The sequence below is a fragment of the Grampus griseus genome (genome assembly GCF_964374135.1).
Source record: "Grampus griseus genome assembly, chromosome: 13".
Taxonomy (NCBI): Eukaryota; Metazoa; Chordata; class Mammalia; order Artiodactyla; family Delphinidae; genus Grampus; species Grampus griseus.
The window spans coordinates 87,084,814-87,108,626 of record NC_139007.1 but is presented as its reverse complement, the minus strand read 5'-3'; the positions used below and the strand labels follow the sequence as shown (position 1 = coordinate 87,108,626).

General features: G+C 52.1%; 1 protein-coding gene and 1 long non-coding RNA gene across 2 annotated transcripts; one reads left to right on the top strand and one right to left on the bottom strand.

Moving 5' to 3' along the window:
* Positions 1-9,365: 9,365 nt before the first annotated feature.
* On the top strand, positions 9,366-19,536 carry DACT2 (dishevelled binding antagonist of beta catenin 2; the record flags this gene model as incomplete). The annotated part of the gene is made up of 4 exons (XM_082669002.1): positions 9,366-9,602; positions 15,038-15,170; positions 16,164-16,427; positions 17,371-19,536. 4 exons carry the CDS (start codon positions 9,366-9,368, stop codon positions 18,963-18,965), a joined length of 2,229 nt encoding a protein of 742 aa, XP_082525128.1. The 3' UTR covers positions 18,966-19,536.
* A 193-nt stretch (positions 19,537-19,729) lies between these two features.
* Positions 19,730-23,592, bottom strand: LOC309831653. The gene is made up of 3 exons (XR_014297620.1): positions 23,439-23,592; positions 22,786-22,904; positions 19,730-21,638 (listed from the first exon to the last, which is right to left on the bottom strand). It is a non-coding gene; the product is annotated as an uncharacterized lncRNA (long non-coding RNA).
* Positions 23,593-23,813: the final 221 nt, after the last annotated feature.

The following is a 23,813-nucleotide window of genomic DNA, read 5'->3' as shown; positions in this document are numbered from 1 at the left end:
TCAGGGAAGCTCAGGGGAGCTTCACGTGCACGGGCTACTTTCTTGCCACTCCATCCAGACACGAGAATGGCAAGTATTACTGCTAAATATTAAACCCACATTTTACAAAGAAAAGTCAAAACAGAGACAATCTCGAGGTACATCATGAACATCCAAAAACACCGAAAACTTGTACAAATGTGAATTCAGACTTCGGCAATAATCCTTTTAGTTTTTCAAAACCAAATGAAGCATGATTATGTGACAAAATTCCATCAGGACAAACGTGGGTCTCATCAGACCACCTACATCACCAGCTGCAAGTCTGTGTGACCAGCAGAGCTCACTGGTCCCCGCTCTTCCCAGGACCACATGCCGGCTCCATCCTGAATATGTTCTACCAGTTTCCCCTGATGATCCGTCATCGCCTCCAAGATGGAAGGCGTTCCCTTTTCTGAGCAGGTGTTTGGAATTGCTGGAGTCCAGCGTCAGTTACACAACACTGCTGGCATCTTCTCCTGACCCTGAGGGGGGCAATTCCCAGAACACGGGGAAAGCTCCTGCCTATGATGAGATGAAGACCAGCAGCAGGGAAACGAGGGAGTAGCTCCCAGGAGAAATGAGACTCTGCGGATGGACACGTGAGAAGATGCTCTCACTCACGAGATCCACAGCGTTGGACGTTGAATAAATACGAGATCCCATCTTTTACCACTTAAACAAGAAAAAATATTTTTAAATGATGATGTTTGGCGTCAGCCATGATCTGGGGAGTTTGTTACAACCTTTGTGAGAGACAACCTTGTGACATTAAGATAAAAACACAGACCCTCTCTGACATCAGAAGTCCTGCTTTTGAGAAGATGGCCTCAGAAACAAACAACAATACTGAGGCCATATGTAGAAGGGTGCTTTTTGTAGCACTGCTGTTGTAGGAAAAAATTAAGGAAACAGCATCATGCTCATCAATAGAAGAACGATTAAGGTAGATCCATAGAACGGAACGTTAGCTGTCGATTCAAAGAGTTATGAGATGGTGACACTGTAGGGTGATGTGTGGGGTAAGAGAAAAGAGGGATGTTATAAATGATACGTAGATGGATAGATAGATAGACAGGCACATACCTGCATGGATAGATACATACATCATACATGCATACATGGACGATAGATACACATACATAGATGGATAGATACATACATACATACAGAGATGGATAGATACATACATAAATGGATAGATACATACATACATAGATGGATAGATACATACATACATAGATGGATAGATAGAATGATAGATAGTTGGATAAATAGATAATGATAGACAGATGGATAGATAGACACATACATACATATATGCATGGATAGATACATACATCATACATACATACATAGATGATAGATAGACACATACATACATACATAGATGGATAGATAGAATGATAGATAGTTGGATAAATAGATAATGATAGATAGATGGATAGATAGATATAGATGATAGGTAGATAGATAGATCGATAGACAGACAGGCACATACATACATGGATAGATACATCATACATACATACATGGACGATAGACACATATATAGATGGATAGATACATACATACATAGATGGATAGATAGAAAGATAGTTGGATAAGTAGATAATGATAGATAGATGGATAGACACATACATACATATATGCATGGATAGATACATACATCATACATGCATACATAGATGACAGATAGACACATACATACATACGTAGATGGATAGATAGATGATAGGGTTGTGAAAGGCTGTACCTTAGAATACATAAAGAAGGTTTAATCCAAGGGGGATGAAGAGATGATATTAAATTTTCTTTACATATCTCTTGAACCTTGTGTATTACTTTTGTAACAAAACTCAATAACGTAAAAAAATGTTATACCATATGGGGGATGATCTAAGAAAAACATGATATAATTTTTTTTTCTTCTTTATTTTTTTCTGGCCATGCCGCAAGGCTTGCAGGATCCTAGTTCCCTGACCAGGGATCAAACCCGGGTCCCTGTAGTGAAAGCACTGAGTCCTAATCACTGGACCACCAGGGAAGTCCCAGACATCATTTTTAAAGTTTTCTTTCAGCTCAATGATGAACAAGTTACCAAGTGTTTATCCAGCAAATGTTATTAGGCATCTACTTGGAGCCAGGCTGGCATCTAAAATACACCAGTTTACTCAGCCATAAAAAGAAACGAAATTGAGCCATTTGTAATGAGGTGGATGGACCTAGAGTCTGTCATACAGAGTGAAGTCAAAAGGAGAAAGGCAAATACCATATGCTAACACATATATATGGAATCTAAAAAAAAAAAAATGGTTCTGAAGAACCTAGGGGCAGGACAGGAATAAAGACACAGATGTAGAGAATGGACTTGAGGATATGGGGAGGGGGAAGGGTGAGCTGTGACAAAGCCAGAGAGAGGCATGGACATATATACACTACCAAACGTAAGGTAGATATCTAGTGGGAAGCAGCCCCATAGCACAGGGAGATCAGCTCAGTGCTTTGTGACCACCTAGAGGGGTAGGATAGGGAGGGTGGGAGGGAGGGAGACGCAAGAGGGAAGAGATATGGGAACATATGTATATGTATAACTGATTCACTTTGTTATAAAGCAGAAACTAACACACCATTGTAAAGCAATTATACTCCAATAAAGATGTAAAAATAAATTAAAATAATAAAATAAAATCAAATACACCAGTTTAAAAGCAAAGATCTCTATTCTCACCAGGCTTACAATCTAGTGGGGGAAACAAACAAAGAGAACAATGATCATAAGAGACAAGCAAACTATAAAGAATGTGAGAGGATGATGTGCTGAGAAAACTAAAAGTGGACAGAGGGCCCCAGGGGTGCAGCAAGGTCAGGGCCGGCCCGACTGGAAACTGATCTGAAAAAAGAGGAGAGGAGGGGAGGGGAGGCCATGCAGACACCGAGGCTGAGCCTTCCGGGTAGCGGGCACAGAACATGCAAAGGCCCTGGGGAGCTGAGAGGCCACAGGAGGCTGAGGTGGAGTGGACGGGGTGTTGGCGAGGAAGGGGTGCCCAGCAGGGGTCAGATGGAGGAGGGCTTGTGCGGGCTCGTTGTCCCACCATCTCCTGCTACAGTGGATCACCGTTCTTTTTGATCTCTGCCAATCTGATTGGGAAAAAAAGTTTTCTAATAGTATGCAGGGCTGTGTGCATGAGGATGTGCTGTGTGCATGTGAATATTGGCTTATTGCACAAATAAACTGACCAACAAGAGAGTAAATTAGCACAGTGGAGAAAGCCACCCACCACCGCAGCAAACTTGCCAATGGCCGTCTTTATTTTTTTTTTAATAGATCTTTATTGGAGTATAACTGCTTCACCATACTGTGTTAGCTTCTGTTGTACAACAAAGTGAATCAGTTATACATATACATATATCCCCATATCTCCTCGCTCTTGCATCTCCCTCCCACCCTCCCTATCCCACCCCTCTAGGTGGTCTCAAAGCACCGAGGTGATCTCCCTGTGCTATGCGGCTGCTTCCCACAAGCTATCTATTTTACATTTGGTAGTGTATATATGTCCATGCCCCTCTCACTTCGCCCCAGCTTCCCCCTCCCACCCCGTGTCCTCAAGTCCATTCTCTACATCTGTGTCTTTATTCCTGCCCTGTCACTAGGTTCATCAGAACCCTTTTTTTTTAGATTCCATATATATGTGTTAGCATATGGTATTTGTTTTTCTCTTTCTGACTTACTTCACTCTGTATGACAGACTATAGGTCCATCCACCTCACTACAAACAACTCAATTTCATTTCCTTTTATGGTGAGTAATATTCCATAGTATATATGTGCCACATCTTCTTTATCCATTCATCTGTCAATGGACACTTAGGTTGCTTCCATGACCTGCATCCATTCAGCCAGTCTGTATCTTTTGGTTGGGGCATTTAATCCATTTACATGCAAGGTTATTATTGATATGTATGTTCCTATTACCATTTTCTTAATTGTTTTGGGTTTGCTTTTATGGGTCTTTTTCTTCTCTTGTGTTTCCCACTTAGAGAAGTTCCTTTAGCATTTGTTGTAAAGCTGGTTTGGTGGTGCTGAATTCTCTTAGATTTTGCTTGTTTGAAAAGCTTTTGATTTCTCCATCGAATCTGAATGAGATCCTTGCCAGGTAGAGTAATCTTGGTCGTAGGTCTTTCTCTTTCATAACTTTAAGTATACCCTGCCACTCCCTTCTGGCCTGCAGAGTTTCTGCTGAAAAGTCAGCTGATAACCTTATGGGGATTCCTTTGTATGTTATTTTTTGTTTTTCCCTCGCTGCTTTTAATATTTTTTCTTTGAATTTAATTTTTGTTAGTTTGATTAATATGCGTCTTGGTGTGTTTTTCCTAGGGTTTATCCTGTATGGGACTCTCTGTGCTTCCTGGACTTGGGTGACTATTTCCTTTCCCATGTTAGGGAACTTTTCGACTATAATCTCTTCAAATATTTTCTCAGACCCTTCTTTTTCTCTTCTTCTCCCGGGACCCCTATAATTCGAATGCTGGTGCGTTTAGTGTCGTCCCAGAGGTCTCTGAGACTGTCCTCAATTCTTTTCATTCTTTTCTCTTTATTCTGCTCCTTGGCAGTTCTTTCCACTATTTTGGCTTCCAGCTCACTTATTCGTTCTTCTGCCTCAGTTATTCTGTTATTGATTCCTTCTAGTGTATTTTTCCTTTCACTTATTGTGTTGTTCATCTCTGTTTGTTTGTTCTTTAGTTCTTCTAGATCTTTGTTAAGCATTTCTTGTATTTTCTCAATCCGTCCTTCCATTCTATCTCCGGGATTCTGGATCATCTTTACTATCATTACTCTGAATTCTTTTTCAGGTAGGTTGCCTATTTCCTCTTCATTTATTTGGTCTTGTAGGTTTTTACCTTGCCCCTTCATCTGTGACATATATTTTTACTGTCTCACTTTTAAAAATTTTTTTATGAGTGGGATTGTGTTCTTGTCTTACTGGTTTTTGGGCCTGAGGCTTCCAACACTGGAGTTTGTAGGCTGTTGGGTAGAGCTGGGTCTTGGTGCTGAGATGAGGAGCTCGGTGAGACCTCACTCTGATGAATATTCCCTGGGGTCTGAGGTTCTCTGTTAGTCCAGGGGTTTGGACTCAGAGCTCCCACCGCAGAAGCTTCACCTGTCCTTCGGCTTGTGAACCAAGATCCCGCAAGCCACATGCGGTGGCCAAAAAAAAGAAAAGAAAAAATAGAACAATAACAAAGTAAAAAATAAAATTAGACTAGGAAACTAACAGATATGTCAGAAGGAATATAAAAATATAGATGAGTCAACAACCAGAAGGTACATCAGTACCACAAGAATAAAAAAGAGGAGGAGGGAAAAGAAAAAAAAAAAAGAAGAGGAAGAAAGAAAAGAAAAAGGTGGGGAGTAAAGGCCTCGGCTGTGGAGGACGGGGCCTAAGCAAGGGCGAGGTTTGGGGGATGGGTGGGGCCTATGCTCAGGACCCACAGGGCTGGAAAAGGCCCTGGGGGCTGTGGGGGGTGGGGCTTAGGCTCAAGGAGCAGAAGGGGCCCAGGCGTGGCCCCCACCCCTCTTCTTAGAGGGCAGAGACCTCACCTGGGAGCCCAGCAGGCTTCCTGGGCTCGAGTGGGCGGGGCAAACGCCCTCCTCTCCTCTCCTGCTCCTCTGGTCCGGAGGGCCCTTCCCGCCCGCCGCTCCTGATCTCCCCAGCCTCCCTCCTATGCCCCCAAGGACCCACACAGCCTGGAGGGGGCTTTGGACGGCAACGTATCAGCCTGGGAGCTCAGTAGGCTCCCCGTGCCCAAGTGGGCCAGGCGATCACCCTCCACTCCTCCCGGAGGGTCCCTCCCGCCTGCTTCTCTGATCTCCCTGGCCTCAGGGGCTCCAATCCTGTCTGGCCTCCACTCCTCCTCCCCCTCAATCCCCCCATGTCCTACCAGTTCACTTGGGGGTTCCTCCCGTCTCTTTGGGCATCAGGCTCCCCCACCAGCGGCTGGCAGGTGCCCTAGTTGTGGGAAAACACTAACTCAGCGTCTTCCCACACTGCCATCTTTGCCAGTGACTGTCTTAATTGTCTTATGCTCCATAAGCCCTGCTGGTATGCAGGTGCACTTTTCATACACTTACAGTTACAACATTTAATTCAGTTTGTTTTTTCTTGGCATCTTAGAAACATTTCTTTCATTGCTATTTAGTTATAGTTAAATAATAATCTTTTCAGCTACGTGGATGTATAATCATTGAATAAGTCACATACTTTCAGACCCTCCAATACTCACAAAGGAAAGGCCCGCCCCTGAGACCTGAATACGCTGTCACCCCAGGGGAGTGTAGGTGACAGCTGACACGCGAGCCTCACGGAAGCCCAGGGCAGGAGCTGCAGTCTACACCCAGCATCCTTCCCGCCCCGGGGATGGAGGGGACGGGAATGTGGTAGCCACTCCCAAGAGCACTAAGGACGCAGGAGCTTCCCCCTCAGCAAGGCTCCCAGCACATTTTGGGGAGTGGAGAGCCCTCAGTCCCCCTCAACGCACCCCTAAATCTCAGAACATTAGAGGTCAGAGTGTAGGGGCAACTGGCCACATAGAGCCCTTCATGCCAACCCCAGGTGTGCCCACCTTCAGAGACAGGAGCACAACTGCCCACAGTTCAGCAGAGGCGGTCCAGCATTTCTGCCCACCCACTGCCCTAGGCCAGCACCAAGGACTCCAGAACCCTCCTCCTGCCGCCTCACATGGAGGATAAAACCCAACAGCACTCTTTGGGCTCTTGCTTCTTTCTTTTCTTCCCCCACTTCCCCTCCCTTCCTATCCTGAACAATTGAAAAAGCCAAGGATGCCTGTTCTCACCACTTCTATTCAACATGTACTGGAAGTTCTAGGCAGAGCAATAAGGCAAGAAAAAGAATTTAGACGCATCCAAATACAAAAGTAAGAAGTGAACATATCTATTTCTAGATGACGTGATCTTGAAAATTTTTAAAAATGCAAAGGAATCCACTAAAAATCCATTAGAACTAATAAAAAATTCAACAAGTTTGCTTAGATCAATATACAAAAATCAGTTACTTATTTCTATACACTAGCAATGAACATTCTGAAAATGAAACTGAAAAACATTTCCATTTACAATAATTTGAAAAAGAATTAAATGTTTAGAAATAAATTTAACAAAAGAAGTGCAAGACTTGTACACTGAAAACTACAGAACACTGTTAATTGAAGAAGGCCTAAACAAATGGAAAACATCCCACGTTTATAGTTCAGACATCTCAACCTTAAGGTAGCAATACTTCTCCAATCAATTGACAGATTCCTCTGCAATCTCCATCAAAATGCCAGCTGGCTTCTTTGCAGAAATTGACAAGCTGATCTTAAAATTCATGTGGAAATGCAAGGGAGCCTGAATTGCCAAAACAGTCTTGAAAAAGAACAGAGTTGGATGACTCGCATTTCCTGACTTTAAAACGTACCACAAAGCTACAGTAACCAAAACGATATGGAATTGGCATAAGGATAGACATATACACCAGTGAAATAGATTTGAGAATCCAGAAATTGATTTTTCTGAATCAACTGATTTTCAGCAAATGTCCCAAGACAATTTAATGGGGAAAGAATTGTCTTTGCAACCAATGGTTCTGGGAAAACTGAATACCCACACGTTTAAAAATGAAGTTGGACCCCTACCTCACATCATGTACAAAAATTAACTAAAAACAGATCAAAGACTTAAACGTAAGCACTAAAACTCTTTTTAAAATCTTAGAAAAAAACACAGAAGTAACCTTTGACCTTGGATTAGGCAATGGTTTCCTAGATATGACACCAAAAGTACAGGCAACAAAAGAAAACTAGATAAATTGGACTTAATCAAAATTAAAAACGTTTTGCTGCAAAGTACACTATCAAGAAAGTGAAAGGATACCCCACAGAGTGAACAAAATATTCGCAAATCATATACCTGATAATGGAATTGTATCTAGAATACATAAAGAATATTTACAGCTCAATCATAAAAAGACAACCCAGTTTTAATAAACAGGCAAACGATCTGAACAGACATTTCTCTAAAGAAGACACACAAATAGCCAATAAGTGCATGGAAAGATACCAGCGTCACTTGCCATCAGGGAAACGGAAATCAAATCACAATGGGATACCCCTTCCCACATACTGGAATGGCTGAGACCAAGAAGACGAACGCTGGTGACGGCGTGGAGCATTTGGAGCGTTCATGCGGTGCTGGTGGGAACGTGAAACGGTGCAGCCACTTGGGGAAGCAGTCTGGCTGTTCCTCAAAAGACTAAACACAGAAGTTACCTATGAGCCAGCAATTCCACTCTTAGGTAAACACCCAAGAGAAATGAAAACATACTTCTACACAAAAACTTGTACATGAACAGCCATAGCAGTAGCACTATTCATAATGGTCAGAAAGTGGAAACAACCCGTTAAGGAATAAATGGATAAATAAAAACGGGTCCTGCCATACAACGGAACATTATTTAGCAATAAAAAGGAGTGAAGTACTGATACCTGCTACAACGTGGATGAACCTTGAAAATACACTCGGTAAACGAAGCCGGTCCTGAAAGGCCACCTATCGTGTGATTCTGTTTATATAAAACCTCCCGAACAGGCAGCTTAGCGCTGGGTGCAGCGGGGAAATGGAGGGTGACCGCTAAGGGGCACAGAGCTTCTTTGGGGGGTGGTAAAAATGTTATAAAATGGATTGCGGTGATAGTTGCACAACTTGGTGAATATGCAATACTAAGGGACCATTGGACTGTACGTGTTAAATAGGGGAAGCAAATGGTATGTGAATTATATCTCAGTAAAGCTACTATTATTTTAAAAAAAAAAAGACAAGCTGAGGTTTCCAGGAAAAGTGGAGTTTTTTCAAAGTGCTTGTGAGTTCATAATGGTAACACAGTCCTTACAATGGGGAGCTATCCAATAATTTACCTTAAAAACATTGCTTCTAACCTGAACAAGACCTTTCTCCGTGTTTGGTCCACTTTCGCCCCTTCACCCGCGCCCACCCGGCTCCTCCTTCCCTCGGGTCCCCTCCAAGGGTCACCGCGCGCCTTCCGGGCGCCCCGGAGCGCGCGGCCCGGGTCCCCAAGGGCGTGGGGCTCCGCCGACGGGGCGGGCCCGGGGACGGCCGCTGTGACCCCGGGGCGTGTGCAGACACCGCCTCCTCTGCCACCGATAGGTCCCACCCCGCCTCGGCGACCCGCGGGCCGGGGGCGGGGAGAGGCGGCGCGGAGGCCGCGCGCACCGCCCGGCGCCGCTCGGAGGCCGGGGAGGCTTCGGGCAGCCGCGCAGGTCGAACGCGGGATGTGGGCGCCGGGCGGCCCGCCGGGGCCCGCGGGCTGGGACCGCCGCAGGGTGGGCGCCAGGCTGCGCGCGGCCCTCGCGGGGCTGCACGAGCTGCAGGGGCTCCGCGCCAGGCAACAAGCGCGCGTGTGGGGCGCCCTGGCCGTGCAGCCCCCGCCCGGGCCCGCCGCCCCCCGCGGCCCCCGCGCACACGAGCTGCGGCTGGAGGCGGCGCTGGCGGCGCTGCAGGAGCAGCTGGTAAGGAGCGCGTGCGGGGGTCGCGGGGCCGCTCCGGGCGCGCGGGGCCGCGGGGACCCGGTCCACCCGGGAGGCAACAGGCGGACGGGCCAACCGACCGATCGGGGGGCACCCTCGGCGATTTCGAAGGACGCAGCTCGGTCCCGAATGAGAGGGACGCGGAGGCCCGAGGCGCGAGGCTAGGCGTCCGGGCCCTGAAAGCAGCCCGGCCGGGCCGCCCGCGCCGAGCCGCGCATCGGGGCTGCGCCCGGCTCTGCCTACTTCCCGGCGCAGACCGACTTTAGGATGTACTCCTGTTGGTTGGAGTTTTGCTGATAAGAACGCATTAAATCGGTTTCCCCTGCGGGGGGCTACTAGGGATCCTGGTGTCCTGCGCCCGGTGCCAGCCTCTCCCTGCTGCGTGGGTCTGGGGACAGCAGTGCCAGCGTGCCAAGTGTCCCCCGAATTGTCCCCAGTGATGTGCTCAGGTTGAGCTCTGGGCTCGTGTCACTGTAATGAGATGTTGGGGAGAGCCTGTATCCGATGAGGGCCTCTCCGACTTTAAAATGTAACCTGACCTATGAAAAGAGGTGTGTCCTCTGAACGCAGAGGCGGTGGAACCCCGCTGGGCCTCCTGGGCCTGCTTTCCCACCGGCCTTCTCCCCCCTGGGCTCCTCCAAACGCGGGTCCCTTTTGTACCACTGAAGACACTCCTCAGGTGATTGCCTCAGTTATTTATCCAATGTATGGTTTCATCTCATGTATTGGAAAAAACTCAAGAGTTTTGCAGGGTTGCAGTGTTTTCTAAAGGAAAAATCAGAAGGCTGCATAGAAAGATGTCTGTTTGGTAGAGCTGACTGTAGTACTCCAAGGGGAATGTCTTTTAAATGAGAAATTAAATCTGCCCTGTTTGAAGGCTGCTGCCTTTACAAAGCAGCCTGGATGAAGCTGCTGCTTTGCTGCCAGCTTAGCGCAGTCGTGTCAGTGATTTGTTGGCTGCTTCTGGATTAGAGAATCAGGAAGCTCAGCGTCTTAAGATGTGTCCCAGGACTCCCGCGATCTTCCCACCTGGCAAGGGGGGGCCCTAACTGCGCAGCCTCTCCGCCTGTGATTCCGCGGCTGCTAGCAAAGGAGGGAGCTAGTTACCGAGCGGAACTTCCATAGGCTTCTCACCCCCCATCTTATCCAGTCACAGCTGCAGGTTTAGCTTACCTGCGTGTGTGTGGGTGTGTGTGTGCGTGCGTCCTACCTTCAACTGGAGCTCGGAGGGGCACACAGAGCCTGCAAAGATGCATGACGTGCGTGTGGCAGGAAGGAGCTTTGCGATGCTGCTGTGAGTTGTTCTGTCGGGGGAGCAAGAACCCAGTTGATGATTAACTTGGCTTAAGTAATGTACAGACCAGACTTGTGAGTCCTCAGCCTCTAATTACGGGGAGCCTTTTGGGAGAGAAGATCAAACAGGTTTTTTTGTTTTATTTATTTATTTTTTAATGTGGGGACCAGAAGGAACACGCACCCTTTGTCTTGAAACTTTGTTCTTGGCACAGATTATGTGATCAAAAGAGAAGAATAATTGAATGTGTGTGACACCAGCCTGGCGATTAACACGTTCACATTTTTCTTACAGAGAAAAAAGTAGGAGTGATCCTAGTTCTATAATGCAGGGTACAATCAAAAGGCCTTCATCTCCAGCCCCAGGTCCACACTTCAGTAACTCCCGGCTAATCGGGGCCCCTCCTACCCACACCCCGGGGTTAACCGGGGCATGGGTCACCATTCAGGTGTGGAGACAGGAAGAACTTTTATCTGACCCAGATAAAAGTTTTGTCCCACAGACATTCCCAAGTGAGAATGAGCTTGAGCATTTTGCGGGGGGGGGGGATTTAAACTGCAATTAGGAGAAGTCATCACATTAACACTTACCAGAACGAACGGGCTACACCGTTTTAATTGCCGCGTCTACAGTCACAACAGGAAGCGCGCAGTAGGTACTTAGTATTTGTTGAATAAATAAATGAGCGAGTTTTACTGCTGTAACAAAGTGGAAGATGATTTCAGTATTTACTATCTCCACGTTCTGTATTTCTAAGCTAATGTAACCCCCATGACCTCTGACCAAAGCAGCCCTTACTGTTTGGCCGGTCCTGTGCTCACCTGTCTGTGCCTTCCAGGGAGGTTGTCATTCCCCGAGAAGAGGCTGCCATTCCCATTTATGTAAGCGTTACGTTCCCAGCAACACTGACTTGGAAAGATTTGGATACCCCAGAGGAGCCTGGAAGCTCCATCTCCCACCAGGAGGCGCCAGCGGTCACCCCAGGTGGGATGTGAGGAAAGGCTCTGGGGACCTGCAGGGAAACTGGTGCTGGAGAATCTGCTGCTGGTTGTTTTGCTGGTCACGGCTTGCCCTGACCCTGAGTGGCAGCATCTCCTCCTCCCTGGCAGGTGCCGGCATTAAGCACTGCAGGAAATGAGGGTCTGACTCTGCAGCTGTAATCACGACGTCTGGTGTTTTCCTTGGACCGACCATGCTTGCTCCGTGACCTCTCAGGGGAACGAACTCGCTCAGGGTCACAGAGGAGGGGGAGGCATCCACGGGGCTGGGCAAGGCTTCCTTCTGCGGCACTAGTGCTCGTTATGCCCCAGGCTAATCTGTGACCCTGGCCCTTTGAAGGACCTCTTTTCAAGCTAGGGAGTAACATTTACCCACCCACAGGGCACTTGCAGTGCCGTGAAACTCATGCGGAAAATGCTTCCTGTGCGTGTTCTCAGCTTTCAAGGAGAGAACAGAGGTGTTTTAGATGCCATCTCCGTATCCTGAACTTTGGGACGTTTTTCATTTTTGTCCTCTCAATCTGCCGTAAAGGTTGAGAAGGCTGGAAAGCCGAATTGTAGATGGGGAGCAAAAGGGCAAAGCAGGTGGAAATCGCATCAGTCTTTTATGGCGTGTAAAGTCCGCATCTCGAAGAAAGGGCTAAGCCAGATACTTGTTTTGAATGGCATTCCCTGGGTAGAAGTTCTCAAACTTTTGTGGTCATAAAAAATTGGTCCCAGGGAAGCTTGTCAAAATGCAGATTCCCAGGAGTGCTCTAGAGTCTGAGTTAACGGGTGTGGCAGGGAGCCCTGGGGTCTGCACGGATGCCCCGGGGCTCCCAGCTCCTGGGAACCGGGCTGTGCTTTCCCTTACACCGGACCCCCTGCCCCTCGCCCAGGTTCAGGGGATTCAGACAGGATGTGCTGCCCTGCCCCTGAGCCTGGAGGCCTGCGGTGAGTAGGGAGGGCTGGTGGCCACACAGACTGGCTCGCTGCTCTGGAGGGAACCCGTGTGACATCGCTGTAACACATTTTCCCTGCAGAAATACATGGAAGTCGATGCTGTGTGCCTGGCTCCGCAGTGGGGTATGCTCAGTCCTGGTGCCGTGAGGAACCTTTGACTTAGCACAGAGTTAGAGACCGAGGAGTTAGTGAAAAGCGGAGACATAAAAACCCCCAGCGAGGGACGGGGGAAGGGTTACGGAGGACAGTGCCAATCCTGGGTGACAAAGCCCTGTCGCCATGCAGCGGGGTCCTGGGGACGCACCCGGGGGTCTGCGTGGCTGTGCCCCTCAACACTAGTCAGAAGCCACCAGCTGCAGGCCGGGCTGGGCAAACATTAATGACAAAGCAATTATTCCAGCACAAACACGCCAGGGTCAGTTTTCCGGGGGGGAGGGGGATTGGAGAGGGAGGAGAGAAGCCAACTATGGAATCCAGAGAGGTCCCCCTTCAGAAGAAAGAGGACATCGTGATTTGGAAGAGAAGGGGTCAAAATCCATGTTTATAAACGTCGAAGCGTGGTCAAACAGAGGAACTGAACTCTCCGCCAGTACCGTGGTCTCATTTTACGACATTAGAAGAAAAGTCATTTGCAGTAAAAATTCCCACCGTTTGTCTGAGTGTTTTTTACTTGGGTAGTGATGGGCCGGGAGCCCACCTTTGCTGCCCCCGCCACTCCGGCTGTCAGGTAGTGCCGACCTGGGGAGCGTTTCCCTTTGTGAAAACGTGCCAGGATGTTGAGGCTACTCTGGGTGGTCCTGGGTGTGTACGGTTTGATTAAATTCTGGTTTTTTGCAGTGTTATGTTTACAGATACTATTACCTGAGGCTGGGAGACTCTCTTGCTACAAGACTTGGAGGTTGTTCTGAGACCCTTGCACTGGGTCCAGAGGAAAGTGGATTTGGGTGTGGTGGTCTGCCACTCACCAGGTGCTGGGCCCTCGGCCCCTACCCCTGGTGGTATGGGGACAGTCTGCGCCAACGTAGTTCTCCCGTAAGAATCAAGTTACCGCCACCTGCTTCCCCCTTGGACTGACTTCTCAGATTATTGAAGCTACTGAAGTAATTCCTCGTTTCCTATATAAGAATTTGAAACACAATTGATCATTTTCTCAAACAGGGTGACCGGCATAATCGCATTCATTAATTATTTGCCTTAAACTTAATTGCTAATCAAAACAAGAAATTTAGGTAGTGGACCTTGAAAACAAGGTGAAGTTTTATCACTGAAGGCAGGAAGTCAGCATTTATGAAACAGTGTTGTTTTACAGACATATGATTCACGTGTGTGTGTGTGTGTGTGTGTGTGAATGTATATTGTGAGCGTTAACCACATGCGTGTGCTGTATGTATATTACATGATATACACACACGGATATGTGTGGTTGACACTCACAGTAACCCGTTTTACAGCCAGGGAAGCTGAGGCCTGGAGAAGCTAGAGCCTCGGAGGACAGAGTTGAGATGTGGACCCTAAGACCAGAAAGACCCTGCCTCCTGGGGCAGGTGTTCAGGCTGCGCTGATCCCAGGCGCTGGGCTCTCTCCTCCTGCAGCGTCCCTCCCTCTTCGCTGAAAGCCCTACAGAACCGTAACCGGTCAAAATGCCACCTGTGGTATGGGAGCTAAGACGCTGCAGAGGCAGGGCCTTTTTCTCTCCTGGGGACTTTCCTGTCCCCCTGAAGAGCCGAAAGCTCAGCCCCCCCAGGTGCCATGGACGGGCTGCGGTGAAGGAACGTGGTGATACAGGCACCAAACGCAAGGTCCACGAGGCGCGAGCCCGGGAAAGTAGACTCTTACGTAGAAAAAGACATTGAAAATATTATCGGTGGCTCCTGCCAGAGGGGGTGTCCTTGGCTGCTTTTGGTCCTCATTCCACTCTCATAAGCTGTATTACTCCGTATTCTTATAAAGAAATGTCTAATGGAAAATTGCTGGCAAAGAAAAGTCTGCACTTGGGAAGACATGCTGGAGGCGGGAGGGGTCCTAGAGACGGTGTCCGGCCTGAGGAAGGGGGAGCTGTCAGGTGGGAGCTGGCCTGTGGGTTTGCGGAGTTAAGTTGTATGTGTGCTGTAGCTTCACGTGGAGCCTCCAGTTTCCACCTCTGTACACAGAGCAGTTTTATGTCTCCCTGTTTTCCTTCTGAGAACCGTTTAAGACTTCAGGACGTCGGCCTGAAAACCCACTTGGACCAGCTGGACCAGCAGATCAGCGAGCTGCAGCTGGACGTGCGCAGAACCTCCAGCGAGGCCCCGGACAGCGACAGCAGGCCCAGCTCGGGTATGGCGTCCACTCGGGCCCTGGACCACCTGTCCCTCACCCCAGGGCGCGGCACTGCCCGGCAGGGCTGACAGGGTGAACCCGCCTCTGTGCTCAGGCCACCGGAGGGTCAGGAGCTGTATGCGCGCCTGGAAGAGCACGTTATTGGAGAATACTGAAGACGAAATACTTTTAATACTTTTATTTAAATGCGCTTGGGAAAACGGGGAGAGAGAGGGAGAGAGTGTGTGTGTACATACTCGTTGTTTAATTGGAAAAATATTGCTTTTGATGGAAAAACCCCATGAGCTTCTCGCCTGTCTCTGGCTAAGACAGATTCTGTTTATGTTGAACCAGCATGGAGATTGTAAATAATAACTTTTATGTGACAGCAAAAGTATTTTTTTAAGTCTACAGTCTAAAATCAGTACAGTCTCCTCTCCTGCGGCCCTGTGCACCCTCCTTTCGAGGTCACGTAGCGATGGTTAGGGTCGTTCTGACCTTCATGGTCCTGGGCACATGGGCTTTCTCTCCAGATTCCAGGCTCAGACAGCAGCTCAGACGGCAAACCCAGGAGACCAGCGTCTTCCCAAGTACAGTGTTCTCTGCCGTGTCTTTCTCTTCTTTTCAGTTTGCAAAATCCTGTCACAGTCTGGGTTGTCAATCATGTAGCAGGGCCGGGCCGGGGGACCTCCCCAAACGCTGCCCCTTCTCTGGTGGCTGCCTCAGATGAGCTTGGCGGGCACGAGGAGGGGCGGGGGAGGATGCCAGCCTCCCTCTTCCGGGGCTGGAAGCTGGAGGTCACACGGGGCGACGTGAGCCACTCGCCCAGGAGAGGGATGAGCAGGTGGTGGGCAACAGGAGACACTGGTGGGGAGGCGTCCTTGGCATTCTGGCCCCGGGCACCTCCCCGGCCCGGGCCCCTCCCCGCCCCCGGGCCCACTTCCCTGAGACCCCCAGCCCCTCAGCGCGGGCCCCCCAGACCACACCGACAGCCTCTGCGCCCCTGTGCAGGCTTCTACGAGCTGAGCGACGGCGGGTCCTGTTCCCTGTCCACCTCCTGCACGTCTGTGTGCAGCGACTGCGTGTCCTCCTCTCTGGGCGCTGTGCTGCCTGCCACCCCGAAGGCCAGGCCCAGCGCGGGGGACTGCCGGCCCCGGTCAGCAGATGAGACCACGGTGTGTGGGGTCCCCCTGACTGCGTGGGAACCCCAGGCCAGTGAGGGGGGCACCGGCCAGCTGCTGCAAGGCGAGTCCCGGCCCCGCCCAGTGTCCACAGGTAAGGGGAGGTGGGAGCAGGGGCGGCGCCAAGCCCTATACACGGAGGGGTGCAGTCCCCGAGCCCCATACACGGAGGGGGGCGGTCCCCAAGCCCCATACACGGAGGGGGGGTGGTCCCCGAGCCCCATACAAGGAGGAGTGCGGTCCCCGAGCCCCATACACGGAGGGGTGCGGTCCCCGAGCCCCATACAAGGAGGGGGGCGGTCCCCGAGCCCTATACATGGAGGGGTGTGGTCCCCGAGCCCCATACAAGGAAGGGGGTGGTTCCCGAGTCTCATATTTTCTGTGGGCTTTTTTGGGTTTTGGATGGAGGTAGGCATCAAACGCCCACCTGTGTTCCTTGTAGCAGGGCTGTTGCAATAAAAGGCTTCTCGTCTTACTTAAAATGAACATCCGTTCACACCCTTCCACGGCCCTCGTGGCCACTGCCGGGGACTAGGGTGGGAGCAGCGCTGCAAGTGGGCGTTGAGAGAGTTCACTTCACATGCAGTTTCCCCCCACTGGCCAGGGAACAGCCTTTCTTTTTCTTCCGAGTGTCCCAAAAGGAAAAGATGCATCTTATTCCTTATGCTAGACCTGGGCCGTTAGGATCCATGGGTTTTCTTTCTTGCACATCTGTGAATGCCTCAGGGAAGGTCTGTTCCGAGCCCTTGTCCCGATGGCCGTGTGGTCACCGGCGCCCCATCTCCCTCGGCGTCCTACGCACCTTCAGTGAACAAGGGCAGGAACTGAATGTTAGGGTCTAGGACTCGCCTTCTAGGCTGTGACTGGAAGGAACGTGATGGGAGCCGGGTGATGGGACGTGTACAGCAGACACCAGCGTGTCCAGGCGTGGAAGGTGCAAGGCCGGGGCCTCGTCCTGCGCGGGGGCAGGGCCTCATGCCCCAGGATTGTGCTTGCTTCTTCCCTTATTTATGTTTTGTTCTTTTTCTCCTTCCCAGGTGACCTTGAAAGAGCCCTGCCGGCTGAAGTGGGGCTCCAGAAAGCCAGGGCACACCCCAAGGCCACTTCCTTCCTCTGCCACGGCATGGACCCCAAGTACCAGTGTGACCTGGTGTCCAAGGGAGGCAGGGAGGTATACCCGTACCCCAGCCCCCTGCACGCCGTGGCTTTGCAGAGCCCCCTCTTTACTCTGACCAAGGAGACCGCACCGAGCGATGGCCACTTGCCCCCCAGTCAGCCCCTCCCTGGCGCCACAGGTCCGAGCCCCATTCGGACTGGACTGGGCCTCGAGGCTGGCCCAGCCAGCGCCTACATAGAGAGGCTGCTGCGACTGCAGGGCCGAGGGCCCCCTGCGAGGGGCAGTGTGGTTGAGCGTGGACCCCCAGGACGGGAGGCGTCCCTATCCCCGCAGGGGCTCGGGGTCCGGGGGGCGGACAGTGAAGGTGGCCTGGAGAAGCCGGTGTGCGCCCGGGGGAGAGCGGAGGTGGGAGGGGAGGCCCAGAGCGGGGCCGCCCGTGGGGACAGCCTCGAGCAGCCGGGGCCTGTGCCCCTTGTACGCACCCTGCACCCCAGCAGCCGTCCAGAGGAGGGCCCCAGACCCTCGCGCGGCTGCGTGCACCGGGAGGCCCGTCCAGGCTCCCCATGGCTGGGCTGTGGCCAGGCCCCTGCTCCCTGCTTGCAGGGTCAGCAGCCAGCTCTCCACGGCTGGACGGGCAGAGGCAGGTCGCCGGGCGGGGGGGCGGGTGGGGAGGGCCCCCCTCGGGCCCCTGGACACTGTGTCCGCCCGCACTTTGCTGCCAGAGGAGGTCTCCCTGTGGGGCCCCCCAAGGCCAAGCCTGTGAAGATCAAGAGGGGGGCCAGCGACAAGGTGCTGAAGCTTGGGGGGCCGCAGCTTCAGTGGGGCGCCCTCGGGGGCCCCCGGCCGCCCCCTGAGTCGGGAGGTGGTCTCAGGAGGCCCCCCCTGGCCAGGGCGGCGCCCGGCCGGTCCTGCTCTGAGTCCAGCCTCTACCCCGTGTCTGTCTTCGTCCCCCTGCTGGTGGCCCGACCAGAGGGTCACCAGGTGTCAGCTCAGGCCTTGTTCCCCTTGGAAGCAGCCCCGCTGGTGGCAAGCGGAGGGGAGGCCCGGAGGAAGCAGCGCAGGTGGCAGTCCTCCGTAGAGATCTCAGCCCGGGTCCGCCCGGACCCCAGCCTGGGGCCCCATAGGCCGGCGGCCCGGAGAGGGGGTGGCCCGCGGCCCATGTGCGCCAGACCCAGGCCCAGGCTGCCGCGCCAGGATGCCCGAGCCCGGAGCGGGTCGGACGGCTCGGAGCGCTCGGCCGAGTGCGCGTCCCTCTTGCGCTCCACCGTCGCGGAGAGCAGCGGGGACGAGGCCAGCGACCACACGGCCAACCGCTTCGGGGACGCGGAGTCCAGTGGCAGCACCTCGGAGGGCAGCGGCCAGGGCGGGGGAAGCTCCAGCCAGCGGGCCCCGGCCAGCTCCAGGCCCCCTCTGCCGCCGGTGCCCAGGCTGTGCCGCGTCAAGGCCTCCAAGGCCCTGAAGAAGAGGCTCCGCAGGTTCCAGCCGGCTGCTCTGAAGGTCATGACCATGGTGTGAGGTCGCTGGGCGACAGCAGGGCCTGTCCGGGCCCGGGAGCCACAGACACAAAGGGACCTTTCGTGGCTGAGGACGGGTCCAGCCTCGCACGGTGTTAGACGTGCAGGTCTGTGTCATCTGGACACTTTGCTTTCTCCCCGAAGCTGCCCTTCAAAAGGAGTCCCCTCAGAGGAGATGATGGGCCCGTCCCTGGTGCATCGCCCCCCAGGTTAGGCTGTGACTTTGCGCACGTCACCCCACCTTGGCCCCAGTGGAGACCTTCACCCAGAACTCTGGGACTGCAGATTCGTCGGGGCGCTGGCCTCCCAGCTGCCTGTGCCGTGAGCCCCGTGCTTGCTTCCCTCCATCCTGTTCTACTTGGGCTGGGCGCTCGGTGTACCCCAGCCTGTTGAACAGTTTCCCCCCAAAAGCGTTCCCTTTAAGAAATGGTTGCAGGACTGCGCTGTGGAAACTGGGTTGGACTCTGAATCCAGGTCAAACCCTCAACATGAATAAACAGCCGATTATGCCTTTGTCTTTGCAAGTCAGTCTTTCCCTTTTAGCCTCCCTGCCCTCAGGAACGTAGTAGGTGCTCAGCAAACCCTAATCCTTCCCCATCATGTGGACACTCTTTCACCCGAGGTGGGAAAATGCATTTCACATGAGTACGCTCCACACTCTTCCCAACACTCCTGAATTGAGCATAAAAATGCTTTGGAAAAGAAACCCTTTTATGGTGTTTATTTTTCAAAGGGAATTTCCCTCAACTTTTCAGGAAGGTAGGATTTTCAGGGAAGCTGCCTGCGGAGAGCAGCATCTTCAGTTCGTGAAGCAGTTTTATCCTGAATTATTCAAAGCTGCTTCTGAGGGCCTGGAGGTGGAAAGAAGGCATGGGGGAGGCGGGGAACGTCTTCCCCAGTAGCCCACGTGGGGCTCTGGCCCGCCACAGCCCCACCCTGGGGCTAATGCACAGTCGGTAGGAACTGTTGAAGGAAAACGGTAAGAAAACAGGCTAAAATGGTGGTAGGTCTTGTACTAGACAGTAGACATTCATGCAACGAACAGCTAGTTTCAGGACGCACTTCAGGGATTCACACTTTAAAACGATTAACATTTTAGAACAAAGAAGTCCACCTGTTTGACCTGGGCAGAGGTTTCCAAAAGTGAAGGAGAGTGGCTGCTTTCTGTCACTCTCTTTCTTTCTGTCTCAAAAGTGCAACCATTTCAAAGGGCCCAGAGCAGACTTGGAGTCTTTCTGGATAGAATTCCCACGTGGGCTTCACAGAATCCGCTTACTAACAGAGGTGAAAGGGTCTTCCTGAGCTTTCTATAAAACTGCTCTGATATTTGGAGGAAAGCGTCAAACCCACCCATGGTGGAGGTTTTGGATAGAAGATAGTACACAGGGTATTTTCTTTAATGGTCTAAATCTCAACCGTGTGGCACAAGAGGCGATGGGAACCCAGTATTTGCCAGGGCCGCTGAGCAGGCGAGGGTCCTGGGAGAGCATCCAGAGCCAGGCTTCTGGCCCCGCCTCGGTCCCAGCAGTGTCCACAGTCTGTGTCCCTTGCCGGCCACCCCAGAGACATGGCCGTGAAGCTCCCTTTACGGAGTGTGTCCTGCTCTGTTTGACATTATCTCTTGCGTCTGTTGGAGTTTTTCTCAGTTCGGGGGCTTTGAATGCCGTATTTGGAAACTGCAGACTTCCTTCGTCCTCCGCAGGGCCCCCGTCCTTGTGTCACAGGAGAGGACCCTGAGGCTGTGTCTCTGGCCAAGATCATGTGAGATCAGTGCTGAAGGGGACGCAGTGGGTTCGGGCCCCTGGGGATTTCTGACAGTGTTTGTCTTTCTCAGAAGCCAGGCTCCGTTTCCTCATGGTTCAGGTTCCAAAGCACAACCAGACAGGAATGCGTCCCCGCCCAGAAGATGCCGGGCCTGTCTGTGCAACCGGCAGACTAACGGAGCAAACTAACCATAAAACCCAAGCAGACTCCACGCAAAATGCAACCGCGGCATCTGCGGACGGAGAGCCCTCAGTGATGAGATGTCAAATCAGTCATCAGTCAGTGTCCCTCCCTCCCTCTCTCTCTCTCTCTGTCTCCTTCTCTTTGATCCTCTCTCTATCTGTCTGTCTCTCTCCATCTGTCTTGGTCTCTCCCCAGCCTTGCAGACACACACACACACACGCACACACACACACACACACAACACACGCACACGCACACGCACACACACACACACACACACAACACGCACACACACACACACCTGTCTGCCCAAGGCCTGAAGCTGCTTCCTCTCCGGTGCTCTTGCATTTACTCTCTGGCAGGTTTACAGTAAATAAATATGACTGTAGGTGCCGTGTCTTCCCATCTGCCTGGGGCCCAGGTGCCTTTGCTTCCCCACAAATTCAGCAGAAGGACACAGCCCAGGGTTCAGCCCCGCTGGGCCACAGTTAGCTATTCTGAGGCCCCAGGCGTCTCCGTAACCTCCCTGGGTTTGCTTCCTCTTATAGAGTGAGGTTGTTTATGCCTCAGGGTTTGCCGGGAGGAGTACATGAAAGGTGTTGAAAACGGGCCCGGTTCTGCCCGCCGACCGCCACGTCGGGCTCCTGACAGGAGCCCAGGCAGGGGACCCCGCAGGCCGCAGAGCCGAGGGACTGGACAGGCCAGGAGGCCACGGGCGCAGAGGAGGCTGTGGGCAGGGAAAGAGCACACAGAGGGTCAGTCAGCGAGGGTCTCTGACCCACCCCGAGCATCACCCCCGCTCCGCCAGGCAGGCGGCATCTTCCGTGGCAAGAACCACGGGGGAGGGCTCTTTGGGGAAGTACTTTAAAGCACAGAGTTAAAGTCGAGATCATCGGTGATAAGGAGGCAGAGTCAGTCCCCAACCCAGTCCTGAAATTACAAAACAGAGTCTGAGGGGCTATAAATTCAGGGAAGAAAAATACTTAAGGGAGGCAGAAGGTCCAGGGCAGAATGTGCAGAAGAAAAGATTAACTGAGACATTCCATTCACCTGCCTGAGTATTTTCTATTTCTCACATATGTTTCTTCTGAACAGATACGGTCGTAACTGCTCAGCGTGAAGGGAGAATAAAGCAGGAAGCTCCCCTGCGCAGAAGATAGCTGTGACATGGGGGAGGGGAGATTATTAGGTGATGGGTGACCCTTCACGTGCGTTTGAAGACAGATGAGCTATTTCCTCATCCCTAAAGCCTTTAAAAAAAAGAGACAATTTACTGTTTGACTTTGGGGATCATTAGAAAGCATTTGTAACTTCCAGCATGATTGAAATACAAACATTTTAGCAAAAAAGTAAATATATAAAAGGAGAAGCTAGTTCTTTCTAAGTATCAACGTCAAGCTAAGGTAGAAATTAAATATATAAGAATTGCTAATTCATAAGAATGAGAGAAAAAGGATAATTATGTCAGAGAAGATACCCCAATTATTGTATCAAATCATACTGTAAAATTTGAGGAAACAGAATCTTTATCTTTTATGACCGACTGAATGCACTTGTCCCCCAAATTTGTATGTTGAAGCCCGAGCCCCCAGTGGGATGGCATTTAGAGGCGGGGCCTTGGGGGACAGTTAGGGCAAGATGAGGTCCTGAGGGCAGGGCCCCCAGCGGGATTGGGAAGAGGTCACGTGGGCACACGTGGCTGTACTTACAGGCCAAAAATAACACCAACCCCGCTGGCACCACCATCTCTAAATTCCCGTGAATTAAACCACCCAGTCCATGGTGTTCTGTCACAGCTGCCCCCTTTGTACGCACAGAAGAGAACGTGGGAAGAGCCGAGAGAGCACTTAGGACCGGAGGAAAGAGAAACTTACTTCCTGCATCTTCTTCTTATGACCAGGAGGGTAGCTGGGCGACTAACCCGAGGCTGTCTTCATCCATCTGGTCAGACACATTCACTGAGCACCCACTGTCTCAGGAGCCGTGCCGCCTGCTGTGGGGTGACAGGAAAACACGGGGCGCCCGCGCTGGGGAAGCTTTGTGTCTCGCTGGAGGAAATAAGCAAACAGCAAGGGCGACCAAGCAGCCCCTGAAGAGGCCAGTGCCCATGCAGTGGGGCCCGAAGAAGCAGAGTTTGGACTCCGTGTGGACAGCACAGTTAGAGGTTTAACTGGGAGAAGGCGGTGCTGTGCTGGGCTGGGCTGGGCTGGGGGGCTGAGGAGGGAAGAGGAGGGGGACGGGGGAGCGGAGGGCTGAGCAGGTGCCTGGAGCTGGGGTGGGAGGGACGCTGAGTGGTCCTGGTGGGGTGGACCCAGGGGGTCCAGGTCCCAGCCCATATGCGAGAGGGGGTGGGCCACCATCAGTAAGCAGCGTCACTAGCGCCCGCAGAGTTGGGGCGGGTGGGGGATGGGAGAGCTTCCGGGGGAAAGGGGGTGCAGGTGTGATGGAGGCCAGGGGGCAGGGGAAGCTGGCAGGGTTACTGCAGGTAACCTGATGAGATGGGTGAGGCGCACTTGGGGGTCCTCACCTGGTCCTGAGCTGGAAGCAGGGACAGAAGGTGGGGCAGCTGTCCGTCGCAGGGCGGTCCTGCCCGGCTGCGGGTGCCGATCGTCACAGCTGTTCCTGCGCAGCTTCCTCGTAGACGGCCTGTGCAGACTGCAAGCCGGCTTCCTGTGGGTCTGACTCACGGGATGTTTAGTGAAGACGAGGGGAGGACTGGCTTCCTGGGCAGGTGGCCGAGGCTGAGGCTCCAGCCCCGTGTTCACAGGAGGTCTGGCCGCTGGTCGGTGTGTGCTCGGTCTCTCGGAAGCCAGGAGAACCTGCTAGACTTGTGTTTGGAGAGGCCTGTGACCCAGCTGTGCTGAGATGGGTCTGAGGAGAGACAGGAGGTCCGGCCCCGGCC